At 33.6% G+C, this 16,276-nt stretch overlaps 1 protein-coding gene across 2 annotated transcripts; it reads right to left on the bottom strand.

Moving 5' to 3' along the window:
- Nucleotides 1-9,353: 9,353 nt before the first annotated feature.
- On the bottom strand, nucleotides 9,354-12,388 carry LOC102621437 (F-box/LRR-repeat protein At3g26922-like). Of its 2 annotated transcripts, none has more exons than XM_052443267.1 (4): nucleotides 12,080-12,388; nucleotides 10,580-11,783; nucleotides 10,261-10,455; nucleotides 9,354-9,805 (listed from the first exon to the last, which is right to left on the bottom strand). In XM_052443267.1, exons 1-4 carry the CDS (start codon nucleotides 12,106-12,108, stop codon nucleotides 9,569-9,571), a joined length of 1,665 nt encoding a protein of 554 aa, XP_052299227.1. In that variant the 5' UTR covers nucleotides 12,109-12,388; the 3' UTR covers nucleotides 9,354-9,568. The 2 variants fall into 2 exon arrangements, with proteins under 2 accessions (XP_052299227.1, XP_052299228.1); XM_052443268.1 differs by having other exon boundaries at nucleotides 12,101-12,385.
- Nucleotides 12,389-16,276: the final 3,888 nt, after the last annotated feature.

The raw sequence follows: 16,276 nt of genomic DNA, 5'->3' as shown, positions 1-16,276 counted from the left end.
ACACAGACAACAAAATTAATTTTAGGATAAAATTTTAAGATTTTGAACTAGCACTACTTCTAAAATTATATAGGTAAAAGGAAAATAAAAAATATTATGGTTAATAAGAATTAAAAAAATGTAGGCCACGTGGCAAACATATAAAAGTAGTTTATAGAGAATGTAATTTGTACGTGGTAATTAAGGTGTACGCAAACTTTTGCACAACCTTGATTTCCTCTAGTCCCGTAAATTGAAAATCTCCAATACATCTAAAGCTGTTGGATTTTTATGGGAATATTTCCATTTTTCTCTCTTCAAGATCACTTATGCTGCTGCTCTTTTAGACATGTGATGTTTAATTTTACATAAGATGAACAAATTTATAAAGCTCTCTCTCTCTCACTCCTTCTCGTCCACCACACACTCACAAGCACATATATAGGCAGTACACACATAGCTTAAGCAAATAGACTGCACCTTGAGATAAGCTAATATTGCAAGCATCGCCGTTTGAGTTGTACTTTCAACTACGTGTTCAACAACCATCACCAAAATAAGAGGGGGGCGGGGCAAGGGTGGTTTCAACTGTTAATGTAATTCATAGAGGAGAATTATAAAGTTAGTGATTATGATACTAGTTCTTTCCAGAAAACAGAATATCATGGAAGATTGCCAGCGAGTGTTGGATTTATCATCTGTTTGTCAACAACTATCACTACATCTGAGAAAATTCTGCTCTAAGATAAAATAAAGGTGATATTTCATCATTATTATCCCTCGACAAGAGAAATATGAGATATTCAACACGACTATCAGAATTTACAGTCTCGTATTCAACAAGACTTTCTGAATCTACAGTCTCATATCTAAATAACTCATAAGTCAACAATCAAAGTTGGAGTTTTATATCAAGTTATTTACTAAAATAAGCATAAAGTAACTCCAACTGCACTTAGGGTGAAAGAAAGAAGAATGTATGCCCCTGAATGAAATATTGAGTAGTTGGTTGATTAAAATTAAATGCAGTGATCATTTTAGGGACAAGTTGGCAAGTGTCAATGCTAATACATTTACCTATTTATTATGTCTTGGCCAGAGGCATATCCCTCAGGCTTGTCGCTATAACCAGCAAAATCGGATGTATGAAAATATGTGTTTAGCTTGGTTCTACACTTTAATTCCCTCATAAAGTAAGAAGATGTTAGATAGATTACAAATGTTAGAGGTTCTCTTTTTGGCAAATTGCAGTCCACTGCTGAGTTGAAACCATTCATGAGAGGGTATGCACCCTACTACTTGTACATGCTTACATTTTCTAATTCATGTCATGGGATTTTAATGCGTTTCCGCACAAGATTTGTTCCATTTGCACACAATTTAGAAAGAAAAAAGAGCACCATCCCAAAGCAAATGCTTTTGGTGGGAGCCAAGATGCTACCTATATATATTTGATGAAATCCAACTAGTTAATCAACTTCACTATTAACAATTTCATCTTTCACTGCTTTTTAGATTCGAACTACGATGGGAATGGATGAGAACAAGATCACTATTGTTGCTACAGCACCAAAGAATGATGCTGATAAGGCAGCTTTAAGACGTAAGAGCTTCATTTCTATGGTCCAAAAATATAATAATTATTTTCCAGACTTTAAGAAGATTTCAGTAGAGAGATGATCGGATGAAGATAATTAGAATGCTAGCTACTTCCACTGAGAGCTGCTGCTAGCATGACCACGCAACAGAGTTAGAAAAGAGACAGCTTGGTGGGAGCAGATCTGGTTGTGTCTGGCACCAATGTGTCATTCTTTGTTCACTTCAAAATTATGAATGTTGTTTATATCAAACTTATGCTACTGTTTTTCATGATAGATATAGGGGTATTTCATTTTCCAGGAGAATAAGAGGAATAGACATACAAAGTATCATTTGTCTCTCTTGTGCTCTCTCTCTCTCTCTCTCACAAAAAAAAATACATGCGTATACATATGCAGTCCACACAAAGTTAGCAAATTGACTGCACCCTGCGATTGGCTAGTCTTGCTGACATCAATGCTTGAGTTCATCTTTTGTTGCAAGTCGTGATATAAACCAGATGAATTTGTTAGCATGATAGTGAATGATTTATAATCTATTTAATTTTCTGTAGTCTTAAGTACTATTGTAATCGAAACAGTGGTTGAAGACAAGCTAGTTGGTTGATTGATGTAACTCGTGCACTCAAAAAACAATGGTTCAGTTAAAAGATCCTCTGTTTGACAAGATATATGTCCCGCAAGAGTTAACAGTACTATTTGGGAATAAGTAATGTGAAAGGTTCTGCACGACTATATGAGAAATATGAGATATTCAACACGACTACAGAATCTGCAGTCCCATGTTCAACAAGACTATTTGAATTGATAGTCTCGTATTCAACAAGACTTTCTGAATCTACAGTCTCATATCTAAATAACTCATAAGTCAACAATCAAAGTTAGAGCTTTATATCAAGTCATTTGCTAAAGGAAAATGATGTTCTCACAAACCTCAGCACAAAGCTTTGCACAAAACGGTTCCTTTTGTGCAAAGTATAAAAGCCATTCACACGTGCAAGCAACAACGCCACGCACGCACACAACAAATCCTGCAGCAACGTTCCTCCCATCTCTCTCTCCCGTCTCCCTCTTTTCTCCCCCACCACACAGTAACATTCTTCTCTCTCTCCCGTGTACACACAAGCTCGATATCATCTCTGTTCTCCCTCATGACGCAGCAGCAGTGACAGCTCTCTCGTCTCTCGCTTAAAGCATCTAGCTGGCTCCCTGGGCTCCGATCTCCCTCACTCTCTCAGCTCCGGTCTCCCTCATTCTTTCTGCTTCGATCTTCCTCACTCTCTCGGCTCCGTTGTCCCTCATTCTCTCGATCTCAACTGCATCGCTCTCTATCCCCCAACACAATCGGCTTAATTGATTTTGTAATTAAAGATGCAGACTGCTTAATTGTTAAAGATTAATTAATATGTTTTTGAGGCCTCATAAATTTTGAATGATTATTGTTCTTGTTAAGGATATCGTGGTCTTCAAATTATTTTACAGACCATCTATTAATTTGGTGATTAATGGTTATTGTTCTTGAATTTTGTTCTTACATGAGGGACCTTCTTAGTTTGGTTTGATTGGGTTCTTCAAAATTGCTTATGATTGCCAAGGACTGCAGCAATTGTTCCTCTGAATGGGAAGTTTTGTATCATTCGTAACATCATAAGCATTAGTATAGTTGCTGCACTGTTGTGTGGTGCGGGATAAAAGAGGGAGAATGAGAGAGAGAGACGGGAGAAACGTTGTTGCACGGCTAGGGGATTTGTTCAGTGATTTGGTGTTGTTGCTTGCAAGTGTAAATGTCTTTTATACTTTGCACAAAACGAACCATTTTGTGCAAAGCTTTGTGCTTAGCTTTGTGTGAATATCGGTGCTCACCATCACCAAAGCAAATGCTTTTGGTGGGAGCCAAGATGCTACCTATATATATATATATATATTTGATGAAATCCAACCAGTTAATCAATTTCACTATTAACAATTTCATCCTTCACTGCTTTTTAGATTCGAACTGCGATAGGAATGGATGAGAACAAGATCATTATTATTGCTACAGCACCAAAGAAGGCTGCTGATAAGGCGGCTTGAAGACGTAAGAGCTTCATTTCTATGGTCCAAAAATGTAATAATTATTTTCCAGACGAACATAGCACTTGTGGACAAAGTCATGGCCATCAAATTGAGCGTAACAAATGCTAGCTTGGAAAGCACTGCTTGACTCTTCTGGTTAGAACTGCGGCACCCCTAGTTTGGACTCTGGACCCATTTCATTAATGTAGTCAGCAGGCGTAGTAATACTTGCGGTGAAAGTAACAGTTGCTACAAGTGCATCCACTTCTATACGGGAATCCTTTACTTCCTTGACATGTCGCTCTAAGATCTTGTCTAACTTTTCTTCTCCATGATTCCTCTACTTCTTCTCTTTTGTATTTCTATTACCTTGATCATTTCTTTCCCCATCTCCACGGACTACATGTCGCCGGCACGAGATCCAATTTACTCTAACCAAGCGCCGTAGAAATAATCTCAGCTGCAACAATATGCCTATGTGGTACATTTTGAGAGAATTATGAACATTAACAATTAATTGATTTCCCAAATTTTAGATATATTTGAACTTGTAATAGGTTATAACGAGTAGTAGAGACCAATGAAAATCAAACCATGGTATGAAACAAGAAATCCACATTTTTCATATGGTTAATAATTTTTTCCACAAATTTCTTCAAGTTTGCTTATGGAAAAACAAAAAAAGGCTGAAGATGAAGAGGAAGACTTATAGAAATTCAGACTATATAAATTCTCACACATAGAACAACCCCAACTTACAAAATACACGCAACAGTAAAAGGTATAAATGATTCTCTGAATTAATTAATTGTATCCTATTCAAATTTAAGAGCAAAAAACCTAAAGCGCTATATCCTTTGTTTTGTTGTTGTACCCGATAAAAGGCTCAATATCCCCTGTTCTATTGTTGTACACAACAAAGGGCTCTTCCCCGAAAAAGTCAATGAACTCTAGGAAAGCAAATTCCTTGGAGCTCCTCTAAAAATCTAATTAACATCTCGTCACAATGTTTTCACCATTCTTGTTAAACAATAAAGAGGTCTAAATAAATTGTAGATAAAGAAGAAGCAACTTTGGTGATATTCAACACTGAATATATGCCTGTTAGAAATGCCAACACCATTGCAAGCACGGCAAAAATTATCATTACTTGGCTCATTTTCTATAGTAAAAATTTCATACTCTTGTTTGGCAACTGTGATAGATAATTGTGGATGAAGATGACACCTATAGACAAAATCATGGCTACCGAATTAAATATAACAAATGCTTAGAAACCTCTGCTTTTGATTAGAACTATTGTACCCCGGTTTGGACCATAGCCAGCATTTTTGTTGCTACAAACAGATGCTTAGCAAAGAAGAGATGGAAATGGAATCTTCCCATATCCATGCTTGACAAAATACTCCTCAATTTCATCAGTTCAAAAACTTTATTTTTAATACTAATTAGATTGATTAGAAGAATAGTAAAGACACTTCCCCCAAGTTGGTGCAATATTGTTGGTTCTTTCTACTCAATTGCTATTGATGTCAATGTGCAAGTGTACACAACAAGTAATAAAGTGACGAATATTCAAGATCGTCTCCACATGACTGATGTTACTAGAAATGCTACAGCAATCACGATAGTGCAATCTTCCTTTATTTCAAGAGGAACCTAGTTAAAGTTGATTACTATAGAAATTAATAATTGTACAAAAATAAAACAAATAAATGCAATAATGAAGTAAATTAGATGAATTGCGTAAAAAGCATTTAATGAGAATGAAGTAGCTGAATGATCAAACTCTCTTCATGGGTTGACTGTTTTTGTTCAAATTAACACCAATTGCTACAACAATTCCTACAGCACTGGGCAGAATTACTTTGCATTCTCAGCTGTCGCTTGTTAGACTTCTCATACCCTTAAGTACCCTAACAATGACCAGTTGCTATTCCACCTAAGGTATGACATTATGAACATACACTCTCTCTACCCTACAAGGTGAATTTCTATTTCTAGTTTTTTCACAAATCTTAACTCAAGTATGACCCTTTTGGAACTCACGAAAACTCAATCTAGGAAACTTAAATTAAGATCAAATATTACTCTAATAATTTCCACTAAGACAGACCCTTTTGCGGCTCTCTCTTAACTTGAACCATTAAATGGAAAGTCAACCGAAATAATGATTGTAATAAAAGCTATCAAAGGAAAATGTTACAGTAATCTTGCAGCAACTCATAAGAACAGTAAAAAACTCATTGAGATTGTTTGTCACTAAACTACAATTAAATTTAGTTCATACTTTGAAAAAGAAAAACAAACAGCAAAGTATCAGCCATGAAATACATCGGTTCAATCAAAGAGTAAGAAAAGGAACAAGTAAATAACGATGAAAATTAAATCCAAAATAGCTCTGCTGATTTCTTCACTGGTGCAGAATTGTTTTCCTTTGAACTTTGATTTTTTCCTTCTTTTCATCTTGATTCCTTTGATGTTAATTCACCGCCCCCTTTTTCATATAATGCGTGCTCTTTTTATAACTGAAAACTAGGGTAAACAGAAGCTTAGGGCGCACATAAGTCAGATTAGGAAACTGCAGATCGTGATTCTACATATATCCCGCGCTAAATTTTTGCGGTCGTTGTTCTAGGATTGCTACAACAATGGTTACTCCAGCAACAACTACAATACTACATTGTTCCAGATTGTGTTTCAATTCTTATGTAACCATGTTCTTCCTTATTTTTGCAAGCCTATTGCATCAGCATTCCTTCTGTGCAAAATAAGCTTTTGGACACTTATAATTATGCACACAATTTGAGCACAAATTACTCTAAATCATGCAAAATTTATTAAGACTAAACTAAAATGAATGTTTATGCAAAATATAATAAAAATGCAATAGAAACACATCATTTACTCTCTAAGTAATCTTGATTTAAGTCTAGAATTGCCATAATAACTCTCATTTCATAGAGTTATCACACCCCCAAACTTAAATCATTACTTGTCCTCGAGTAATGACAACATGCTAACACTTCAATCACACAATCATACAACAAATAACTTAGCTCTGTCATCAAATTTCCAAGAATTCTTTCACCCTCAGATCACACTCTTAATCACTCAAAATAGCCTTAGCAGTTTAGTTCTAGACTTAGGCTTCATTATGTCCAAAGTATGTGTGTGCCACTTTGATCAAATTCCAGAGGTGCTACAATATTACACAAACATTGCATATGATTCAGAGGTAGAACACAAATATATTTACATATGGTGGAGCAAAAATCACAAATATATTCAAACTGTGCTATAACAATATATATATATATACTTAAACCCTCTTCAATATAACGTTGATTTTTCATGTGAATATCGATCACTTGTAATGATAACACCCAATTATTCAACCAATGCACAGATCAGAGTTGTTGTAACAATACTCATAACATAGTCTTTTCTAAAGATATCTTTAACTCAAGGCTGAACATGAGGCTCATGAACAGACCTGGCTATTCAATATTCTAGACAGAGGGCTTTTTTTTTATAACAATAGATACTACAGCAATGCCCATAACTCTTGTTGCCTTTGGACTCAAGTCTGCATATAGGGTACATACTCAACCCTGGTTACTCAGCAACTTAAGCCATTGGAACAAAATTTATTTCATAACAAGCACAGTTCAACAAAAATTTTCCCCTAAACTTGAGATATTTTCTACTCTTTTTGGTTTTCTTGGCTCTGCTACAACATTCTCATAAAACTCAACCAAAGTCTAAGTGTCAGGACAGAATTTCAACCTTCATCTATAACTATCTCTACTTGGCATTCTCATAAATACTGAATAACACTCAATTTATCTTCATTAGGTTTTCAAATTCATACACAAATATTAGATAACAGAGCTTCCCACAACACACAACACAAGTATAAACACATGCACTCAGAAACACAACCCCCCCAAACTTAAGAGGTGTTGTATCCTCACAAACACACAAGATAAAACCCCATAAATTAAACATGTATACACTAAATAAAAAGACATGCAGAATGAATCAAAAAATTAAAATTAAACGCAAGAAAAGTTTTTCAGAAAGAAATAAAATAAACTAGTAGGTAGGGGGTACTCCCATGTTGCTTGGGCATTGCTGCAACATGGTGCAATGACTCCAGCGCTTTTTTGATGCGCTTCGCATCTTATTCTGTCAATATTATAGAATATACATGTTTACTAATATTTTACACATTTACATTATTAAAGTTCTAAATATATATAAAATTTTATAAATGAAACAGCATATATGTTTATCCTTTCAAAAAAATAAAAAAAGATAATCATGTCTAATATTTGAGTTTTGATGACAATAACCTACAAATTAATTTGGAATAGGAAATATAATCATGTCATTGTTTAGGTAAATGTGTTAAAAATCTTAATCCTAATCCGATACAAAAAAAAATCGTGTCGACCTGGATCTGGTCCATTTAATAATCATGTCAAATTTGACGATCCTTACCCATTTATTTGTATCGTGTTTGAGTCGAATAATCGGATCGTGTTAAATTTTGTCAGCCATACTTATGTCTAAATGTATAGGCTAGTAATATTTGCTAATTTAGAATCCAACTCTTACTGGTGACGCAAATATAGCATATTTGCTTCCGTATATAGAAATATTACACTGATGATTATTATCCATTGCAGGAGTCTCATATTTTGTTAGGCTTCTTACGCAGATCTTGGTTATAATACTTATGAGTGATTGTTCAAATATAGCATATTGTTATACTTGATACTGATTTGATAATTTAATGATTAAGGTTTCTTCGTTGGATCAGGATCCTCTCCTCATCTAAGCACTCTTCATCTTTTACAGATCTTGTGCCACCTGTGTTTTAGTGTTAATGGATTATTAGGATTTAACTACTTTTTTTAATTTATTAACTACCAATTATATTAACAGAATTTACTCAAATGAAGACCAGATTAGAAGAGGATCATGATCCTTCTTCGTTCATATAGATACTATTTTATCGGATAAAGATGATGATAGGGATGGAAAAGATGAGGTTGAGGCAACCGTTTTAGAGAATAAGAAGTTTTAGAGGAAGATACTTGTAAAATTTTAAGATATGAGATTTGGTGGGTGTGATTTTTATGAAAATTTTAAATTAATTAAGCTACATCTAATGTATTTTGTGAATTACAGTTACTATTCTGTTGACTATGTTGCATTGTTAATACAAATACTTTAAAAAAAATCTTATGAATTAATAATGTTAAATAAATTAAATGGGTCAGTGATGAAAAAAAGAATTATATTTTCGATGTGTATCTCGTATTTTCAAGGGTAAATTACTGTTGGGATAGTAATATTTTCCAGGGTAGCTAACGTCACTTCTAAGGGCAAATGTAGCTGGAAATATGTAATCATTTGGTTTGGCGGAGATTATTTCTAAGGGCATGTTTTTTTAACGACATTGCCATCGAAAACAATTTTTTTCCCGATGATCCATCTGAAATTGTATTTTTCCGATGCAACTTAATGTTACAACAGTCGACGACATGACTTTCTTGAAATTGAATTTCTTTCAAGGACATTTGTATATTTCCGGTCCGAGGGTATTTGCCCTCAAATAACCCTTTGTCATGACAAATATGCATGGCAGACATTTGGACAAGCCGGTCGTAAATTTTACTTTCTAAGAATGTCTAAAATAATATATATATATATATAGATATATATATGATTATTCAATTAAGAAATACAATAAACACATTCTCCACTAATATTCATCCCTGGCCTTATTAATCCATCCAAAAAGAAAATGAAATTAATAGAATAAATAAAACATACAACAGAACCACCCCATGGCCAGAAATGAGAGTAATAGACACCGTCCAGACTTTGACTTAGCTGGACTCAATCGTCGAATCATTAAAACTTCAAAAATCCCAGTCAAGAATTTCTTGTGTCTGCAGATCTATGAGGCAATCCATCTTGTCCCAAATGTCTTCACCCTTAAAAATGTGCCTTTCGGCATAGTTTCCTGCCTTACCAGTATATGTATACTCGATCACAACTTCCTCTATGCACTGCCACCAACACGAGATGGGACGGGATTTGCAGCATTGAGCAATCCTGCCTTCATAAACTGCCTGCCTCCTATAAGAAAACTGCAACTGAAAATACATAAAACAAAGCAAAATAAGCAATAATTATTGTAAGCACTAGTTAGCATTTGAATGATAATTTCAACTATCAAAAGGAAAGGAAAGGAAAGGAAAATTAATCTTCAATGATACAGAATATTAAAATTACAGACACAGCAAACAATTTCCTCACTGGCAAAATCTTTCAATAATAATACGAGGTTTCTGTTGTATGACTCATAACCAGTTCCAGTGCTAGTGTTAACTGTTAAGTCAACCAAACATTTTAGGCAAAACTGCAGGTGTACAAGACAACAATCTAAATCCGGAAAGCTGATTCAGTTATTAAAAAAGAGTATGACATCCTTTTATAAGAACATAGTAAACCAAATGATCGGGAAAGCAGACTAAAGTAGTCGCACTACATTGCATCCTCACTGCAGGATCAAGTACTGAATTCAAACAAATGAACAAAAATGCAGTACCTTAAGAGAAGACATTGGGGGATAACCTAATCTTATTGAAAGAGTCCTTGAATGAGGTGAAATCCAGAGAAAACCATCAACAGCACTTTTTATTGCAAAGCGCCATTTGAATGCTTCTACTGTACAGTCCAGATGGTCGACATTACCCAATGGGGAAGGTTGGATTCTCCTCAAGTCTTCCGGAACAATCACATTCTTCACGAAATAAATTAATAAGAAACTAACTACAGCTAGAGAATGTAAAATAAGAAACAGCTAGGTTGTAAGTTAGACATAGGATTTCTAAACAAAAAAAAAAATTTTGCAAGAAAAGACATACCTCCCCTTCCTGGCTTCGCAAAATCACCACCTTGGAAACACTATAGAACATTGCAAGAAGTTTAAAATGCTCAGCGTACCATTCACTGCTGCTATTTTCAGTTTGGAAAAGGAGATGAGATTTGGAAAAAGTTATAGCACCTAATTGGAAGGTTATTACATCACCACTGTATTTGAATATACTTAAACTAGGAGCTACAATCTTGACTTCAACCAACCTTAAACAATCATAAATTTCCAATAACTTAAGACTGCGGCTAGAGATGTTAATGCTCTTCAAGTCGTCACAACCAGCTATCAATAAGCTCTCGAGAAGCGGAAATTTAGAAATTTGGTTGCAAAGCCACTCATCCTTTATATGAGTAAGGGCAAACCTCAAGTATTTGAGAAACTTACATGAGGCTAAGTTGAACTTGCATTGAAATGGTAGTGGCCCTTGAATTGAAACTTCTTGGACATTCTGTGCTATGATACAAAGCCGTTGAAGTTCCTCAGCATCACAAACTTCGAATTTATTGAGTTTGGTAAGACCAGATAACTCTAGATTTTTAAGCCCTGGGCATAATTGCAGACTTAGATACTCGATCAAAGGACACCCAATAAGTAGACTCTGAAGTACTAGATCGGTTGCATCAACCCTCATTAGAAACAATTTTGTCAACGAAGATAACTTCACACTTCTTGGAGACTCCAACTTAAGGCCTGCTAATGTTAGTATCTCTATTGAATTTGAACATAGGATAATTTCAGGCAAATTGAATCTAGGATTGCCCAAAAGCTCAAGACTCAGCTCTTTGACATTACATCCTAAAGCATAGAAAATGCATTGGTCTATGTACGGAAGACATATTTCCAGTGAGTCTCCAGGCACAAAAAGTGAGAAATTCATTAACCTTATCATCTCATTGTGGCGTATGCGCAGAGTTTCCTTTATATAATTGAATATCTCCCTTAACTTTTGTTTTCCAGCTTCACTGCCATCATTGCTATCCTCCAGAAAAACTTGATGAAAGAAATCAGAATCAAATTTCAAAACTGAGAATGTATGCCATGCTCGTTTCCATGTTCGAGACAATACACGTGTTTGAACCGTTTGTGTGAATGGCAAGAATGACAAAATGTGATGTAGTATTGGTTCCGGCAAATTAGATATCCGGTCTATGTGACTGAGGCTCTCCATAATAATATTATCATCACCAGATTCCCTGAACAATTAATTAGCAACTGATTAATATGGTTGGATTATGTGGAGTTGAGCATCTTAAAATAAATAAATAAATCAATAAATCATCTTAACAAAAACTGTTCTGAATTAAGCATGTTTATTTATTTATTGAAGGAAAAAACCGAAACTTGAAAAAACAAACAAACACGAAAAATTTGAAAGTATCACCAAAAAAATTAAAAAATTAATCCATGATGTTTATGTGTGTGTGTGTATTCATTGTCACTGAAAGACAAATAACAAAACAGCAAAAACAGAGGGAAAAAATGAAAATACAAAAGTAACGTCAATGAGGACCTATCCATCTGATGGATCTTGCGAGCCCAACAGCAGCGGCAGTTGAATTATCAAAGCGTTGATCTGCTTATTGTATATAGCGATTCTTTCGAGGATTCCTAATCCAAAACAGACGAATCAGAAAAGATAGTTGCAGCGGTGGAATTATGGTCTGCTTTATATATAAGTATTTTTAAGGATTACAAATCCCAGTAGGACACGTCCTAAGGATTCCCTAATTCGTATAACATGAAACAACAGCCCGCAGTGGGTTCTGTTTCTTTTAAAACTAGTCAGTGAGAAACCCTTTTTGAGTTTAACGAACCGTAATAAGGGACTGAGTAATTCTGAATTACCTAGGTTTATCCGCTGCAGGCACCCTCACCCTAATGTATGAACCATCTAATGCTCCTAAGCAGTTCTATCATCAATGTAGGAAAAAATAATAGTAATTAGTGACCACCAAATTTTTGATATAGTTCCAGCATATAATCATAATAAATATATGGCTAGGAGAAGTACCTTAAACCATTTCCATCTCTCATCAGTGGAGTTTTCAGGAACTGGATCAGGTTGTTTCAATAACTCTCCATGAAGCCGTAGGACAGAATACAAAACATCGTGAAAGTACTTGCTAACGGACTGTCCCGACCTCATAAATTTAAATGTAATTACTCTATTTTTTACATGATGTGCTATTATGTGTAAAAACATAACCACTTTTTCATCTACTAATAAGTGTCTTGAAGGTTTTAACCCACCAACTGTTTCAAGCCTTCTGCATAAATATGCAAAAGCACACCTATCCTTTCTAAGTTGCGCTATGCAAGTTGCATCACTCTCATAAGCTAATCGATGGACAATTTTCCTATTTACGAAAAAGTCAAGCACATACATTTCACGTCTTAAAGATTTTTTCTCATTTTGTTTCTTCATAAGCTTCAAGAAATAAAAACAGAATTACATGGTATATAAGCAACGGATAAAGAGCCCAACCAATTTCTTCTTTCTCATATTAACTGTTTCAGCTAAGCCTAAGTCGTCCATGACTGCACAAAGAATTATCCATGTCTTAAATAAAAATATATATTTATAAATATGTACTCAACAAGGCTAATAAGATTAAAAGTTGCAGGATATGCAAAATAATTGCAAAAGTTTACTTTAACAGGGGCAAAACGATTAAAAAGACAGAGGAACAGTACCAATTAATGACATCTATTTTACTATAAATGGTCAAATCTCTACATTTCAAATATAAACTCATTTTTGAAATTAAATAAAGAGTGGAAGGTAATGAACAGTTTGGATATGTGGGGCATGAACTAGAAAGTAATAGCCACAAATTGGCAGGGTTTACTATGTCCACCCTTAATTATATTTTGATCCCATAAAATATTCAATATATTTATTTTTTAATGTAAAATTTTATTATTAAATTATAGGTTGTGTCATATATTATTAAGTACAACATAAGAAAGTAAAAAATATATATATTTTTTTTACTCCTGCACTTGTTTCATAGATATAATTACTTTAACACATTTTTTCTATCTTGTGTCAATTATCAACAACTTATTTTTTCATAGAAATTGGGGATTTTTAATAAATATTTTATTATTTTTCCACTGAGTTCTATCTGTAAAAACAAACCCAAAGCAAATTGCAATCAGGGCTACATCTAAACTTGATTGATCAAGTCTCTATAATTTATTATTATTATTTTTTTACCAATTTGACTGGTGAAAATTAAATTGAGAGAGAGAGAGTTTTGCATTTTTGAGAGAGGGAGTTTTGCATTTTTGAGAGAGAAGTTTTGGAGAGCGACAACTTTATTTCTAATAGGAAAAAAGTCTTTTTTACCCCTAAGGCTTGATATAATAATCTATTTCATCATTGTCTTTTAAATAATAGCTCTTTTCATTCCTATTTTTCAAACAATAACCCAAAATACTCTTCTATGAATTTACAATTAATTTACTCTATAATTCATTGAGGGTAAAATAAGATTTTTAGTTAATTAAATACAAACTGTTTTAAAACAAAAATCTCAATAACAATCAAATAACATATGGTTGTTTGCATAAATTTAAAATTTATGAATAATTTAATAAAACAAAAATAACACTAAAGAAAATGCAATATATATATACACATGTATATGTGTTCATTAAATTTTTTTAATAAAGAATAAGAAGAAGGCAGATTTTTTTAATTGTGTTTGAGAGTTTTATTTCAAAATAATTTGTATAGCCTTATTTAAAAATTCTATTTTGCCCTCAATGAATCATACAATATACTAACGGTAAATTAATAAAAATGTATTTTGGGCTGTTATTTAAAAAGTAGAGATGAAATGAACTATTATTTCAATAATAACAATTAAATGGGCTATTACATTAAATCTTAGGGGCGAAAAGGGCATTTTCCCTTTCTAATATTTCTTTCACTTCTATAATTTGCTGTAATTTTTTAGGCCATTTTTATTTCACATTTGAATCAATTTTTATTTGATTGCTAAAATAATAATCATAAAAATCAAGCTAAGTTTATTCAACTGGTCGTAAATAAAATTTCAATTTCATGTTTTGTGATTAATGAGTTTTTCAATCTCATGTTTTCGATTAACGGGTACAGTGAGTTTAATTAAACATTATGATTAACATAAGAAATTAGTTCTAAAAGCTTAGTTTTCGTATTTAGGTGGGTGTGTAGAGTATAAATTTCATTATTAATTTTTAATAATGGGTATAATAAGTAATTAGTTCTCCCAAATGTTCTTCAGGGGAACTCTTTTACTGTAAATTCTGTACAATGATATGGGGCAAATGACGGAGAGAGATAGCAATAATCGGTAACTTTACTTTCATGTGTGAGAATTGAGATAATAAAAAATATGTCCATTTTTTCCCCTAAATGTAATAGTATTCAAATTTGCACGTTCAAGATGTAATAGTTTTCAGATTTGCACGTTCAAGCATTTTGTCATATTCATGTTGTTGCAATTGGATATTTGTTTTATTACACATGATACAGTTGTTCAAGATTGTGTACATTTGCAGTTTCCTTTTCCTACTTCAATTCTAAGTGTGAGTGAATGATAAATAATCATCACATCATATATTATTACTTTTATCTTGGTGAATTCTAATGTGCCAAGAGTTTGCCCATGCTGCCGTGTCCCCTTCACTTCTTCCTTATCAGCTTTGTCGCCCTTGTATTGAGTTTTGTCTGCAAGGTTCTGATTTCGGAAAGTTGTATAAAATTGTCTGCCTACAGTGCCTGTTCTTTTGCCCTTGCAAACAAGTTAAATGACTAGAACCCTATGTGGTATCTGAATTAAAGAGCGCTAAAAGAACTTTTCTTTTAGATTTTCTCTCTCTTCTTCTCTCTGAACCTCCAGAAGCATTTCAACTTCTTCTTTCGCCGGAAAATAGAGCGGCAGAAAGCCTTTCTTTAGTTTTCTCATGAAATCTTTTGGGGACAATGTCCTCTCTTATACAATTCAAATCGGCACCAGTGTCGAAAAGGGCAATGGCATCAATTGCAAAATCATCTGAAAAAATTAGGGTAATTTTAATTAAATATTTTCTCATAGTGATTTGTTTTAAAACAAATAGAAAATCATTAGGTACAGACTCAATGTTTTCTAGATTTTGATCATTTTTATCATCGTTATCAGAATTGGATTCATTATCCGAATTGTCTTGTAATTGCTTTTGTAAGAGAAGTTGGATGGTTTGAGAATCATTCTTTTGCTTTTCTTTTAACTCTCTTATCTCAAGTTTGATGTCTTTGATTTCTTTCTGAAGGTCTTGGATATTGGGGATTGTCTTTTTTGTTTTCTTTTTATCCAAAATTTCAGTAAGATCATAAGAACTTTTTTTAACAATTGGAATTTTGGAAGTCTCTGTCTTATTAAAATCCAGAGTTTTCAAAAGCTTATCAAGATACTCTTTTTGAAAATTGGATCAGAAATATGCTTTACGAGTCCAAGAAAGGTTTCTTGGTCTTTAGTCAAAACATTGATTTTCTTTAAATAAGAATCTGTTTCAGAATCACTACTGCTAGATGCAGAGGTATCTGAGTCAAAAAGCTCATCGACTTGAAAGGGGTCACTATCTCCCGACATGGAAGACTCAGAGTCAGAGGACTCTATTAGAAGGGAGGCAACTTTGGAGAGAGTTTCTTCATCAA

The sequence above is a fragment of the Citrus sinensis genome, chromosome 1 (genome assembly GCF_022201045.2).
Source record: "Citrus sinensis cultivar Valencia sweet orange chromosome 1, DVS_A1.0, whole genome shotgun sequence".
Classification (NCBI taxonomy): Eukaryota; Viridiplantae; Streptophyta; class Magnoliopsida; order Sapindales; family Rutaceae; genus Citrus; species Citrus sinensis.
Note: the sequence above shows the minus strand (reverse complement) of the source record. Positions and strands in the feature narration are given on the sequence as shown.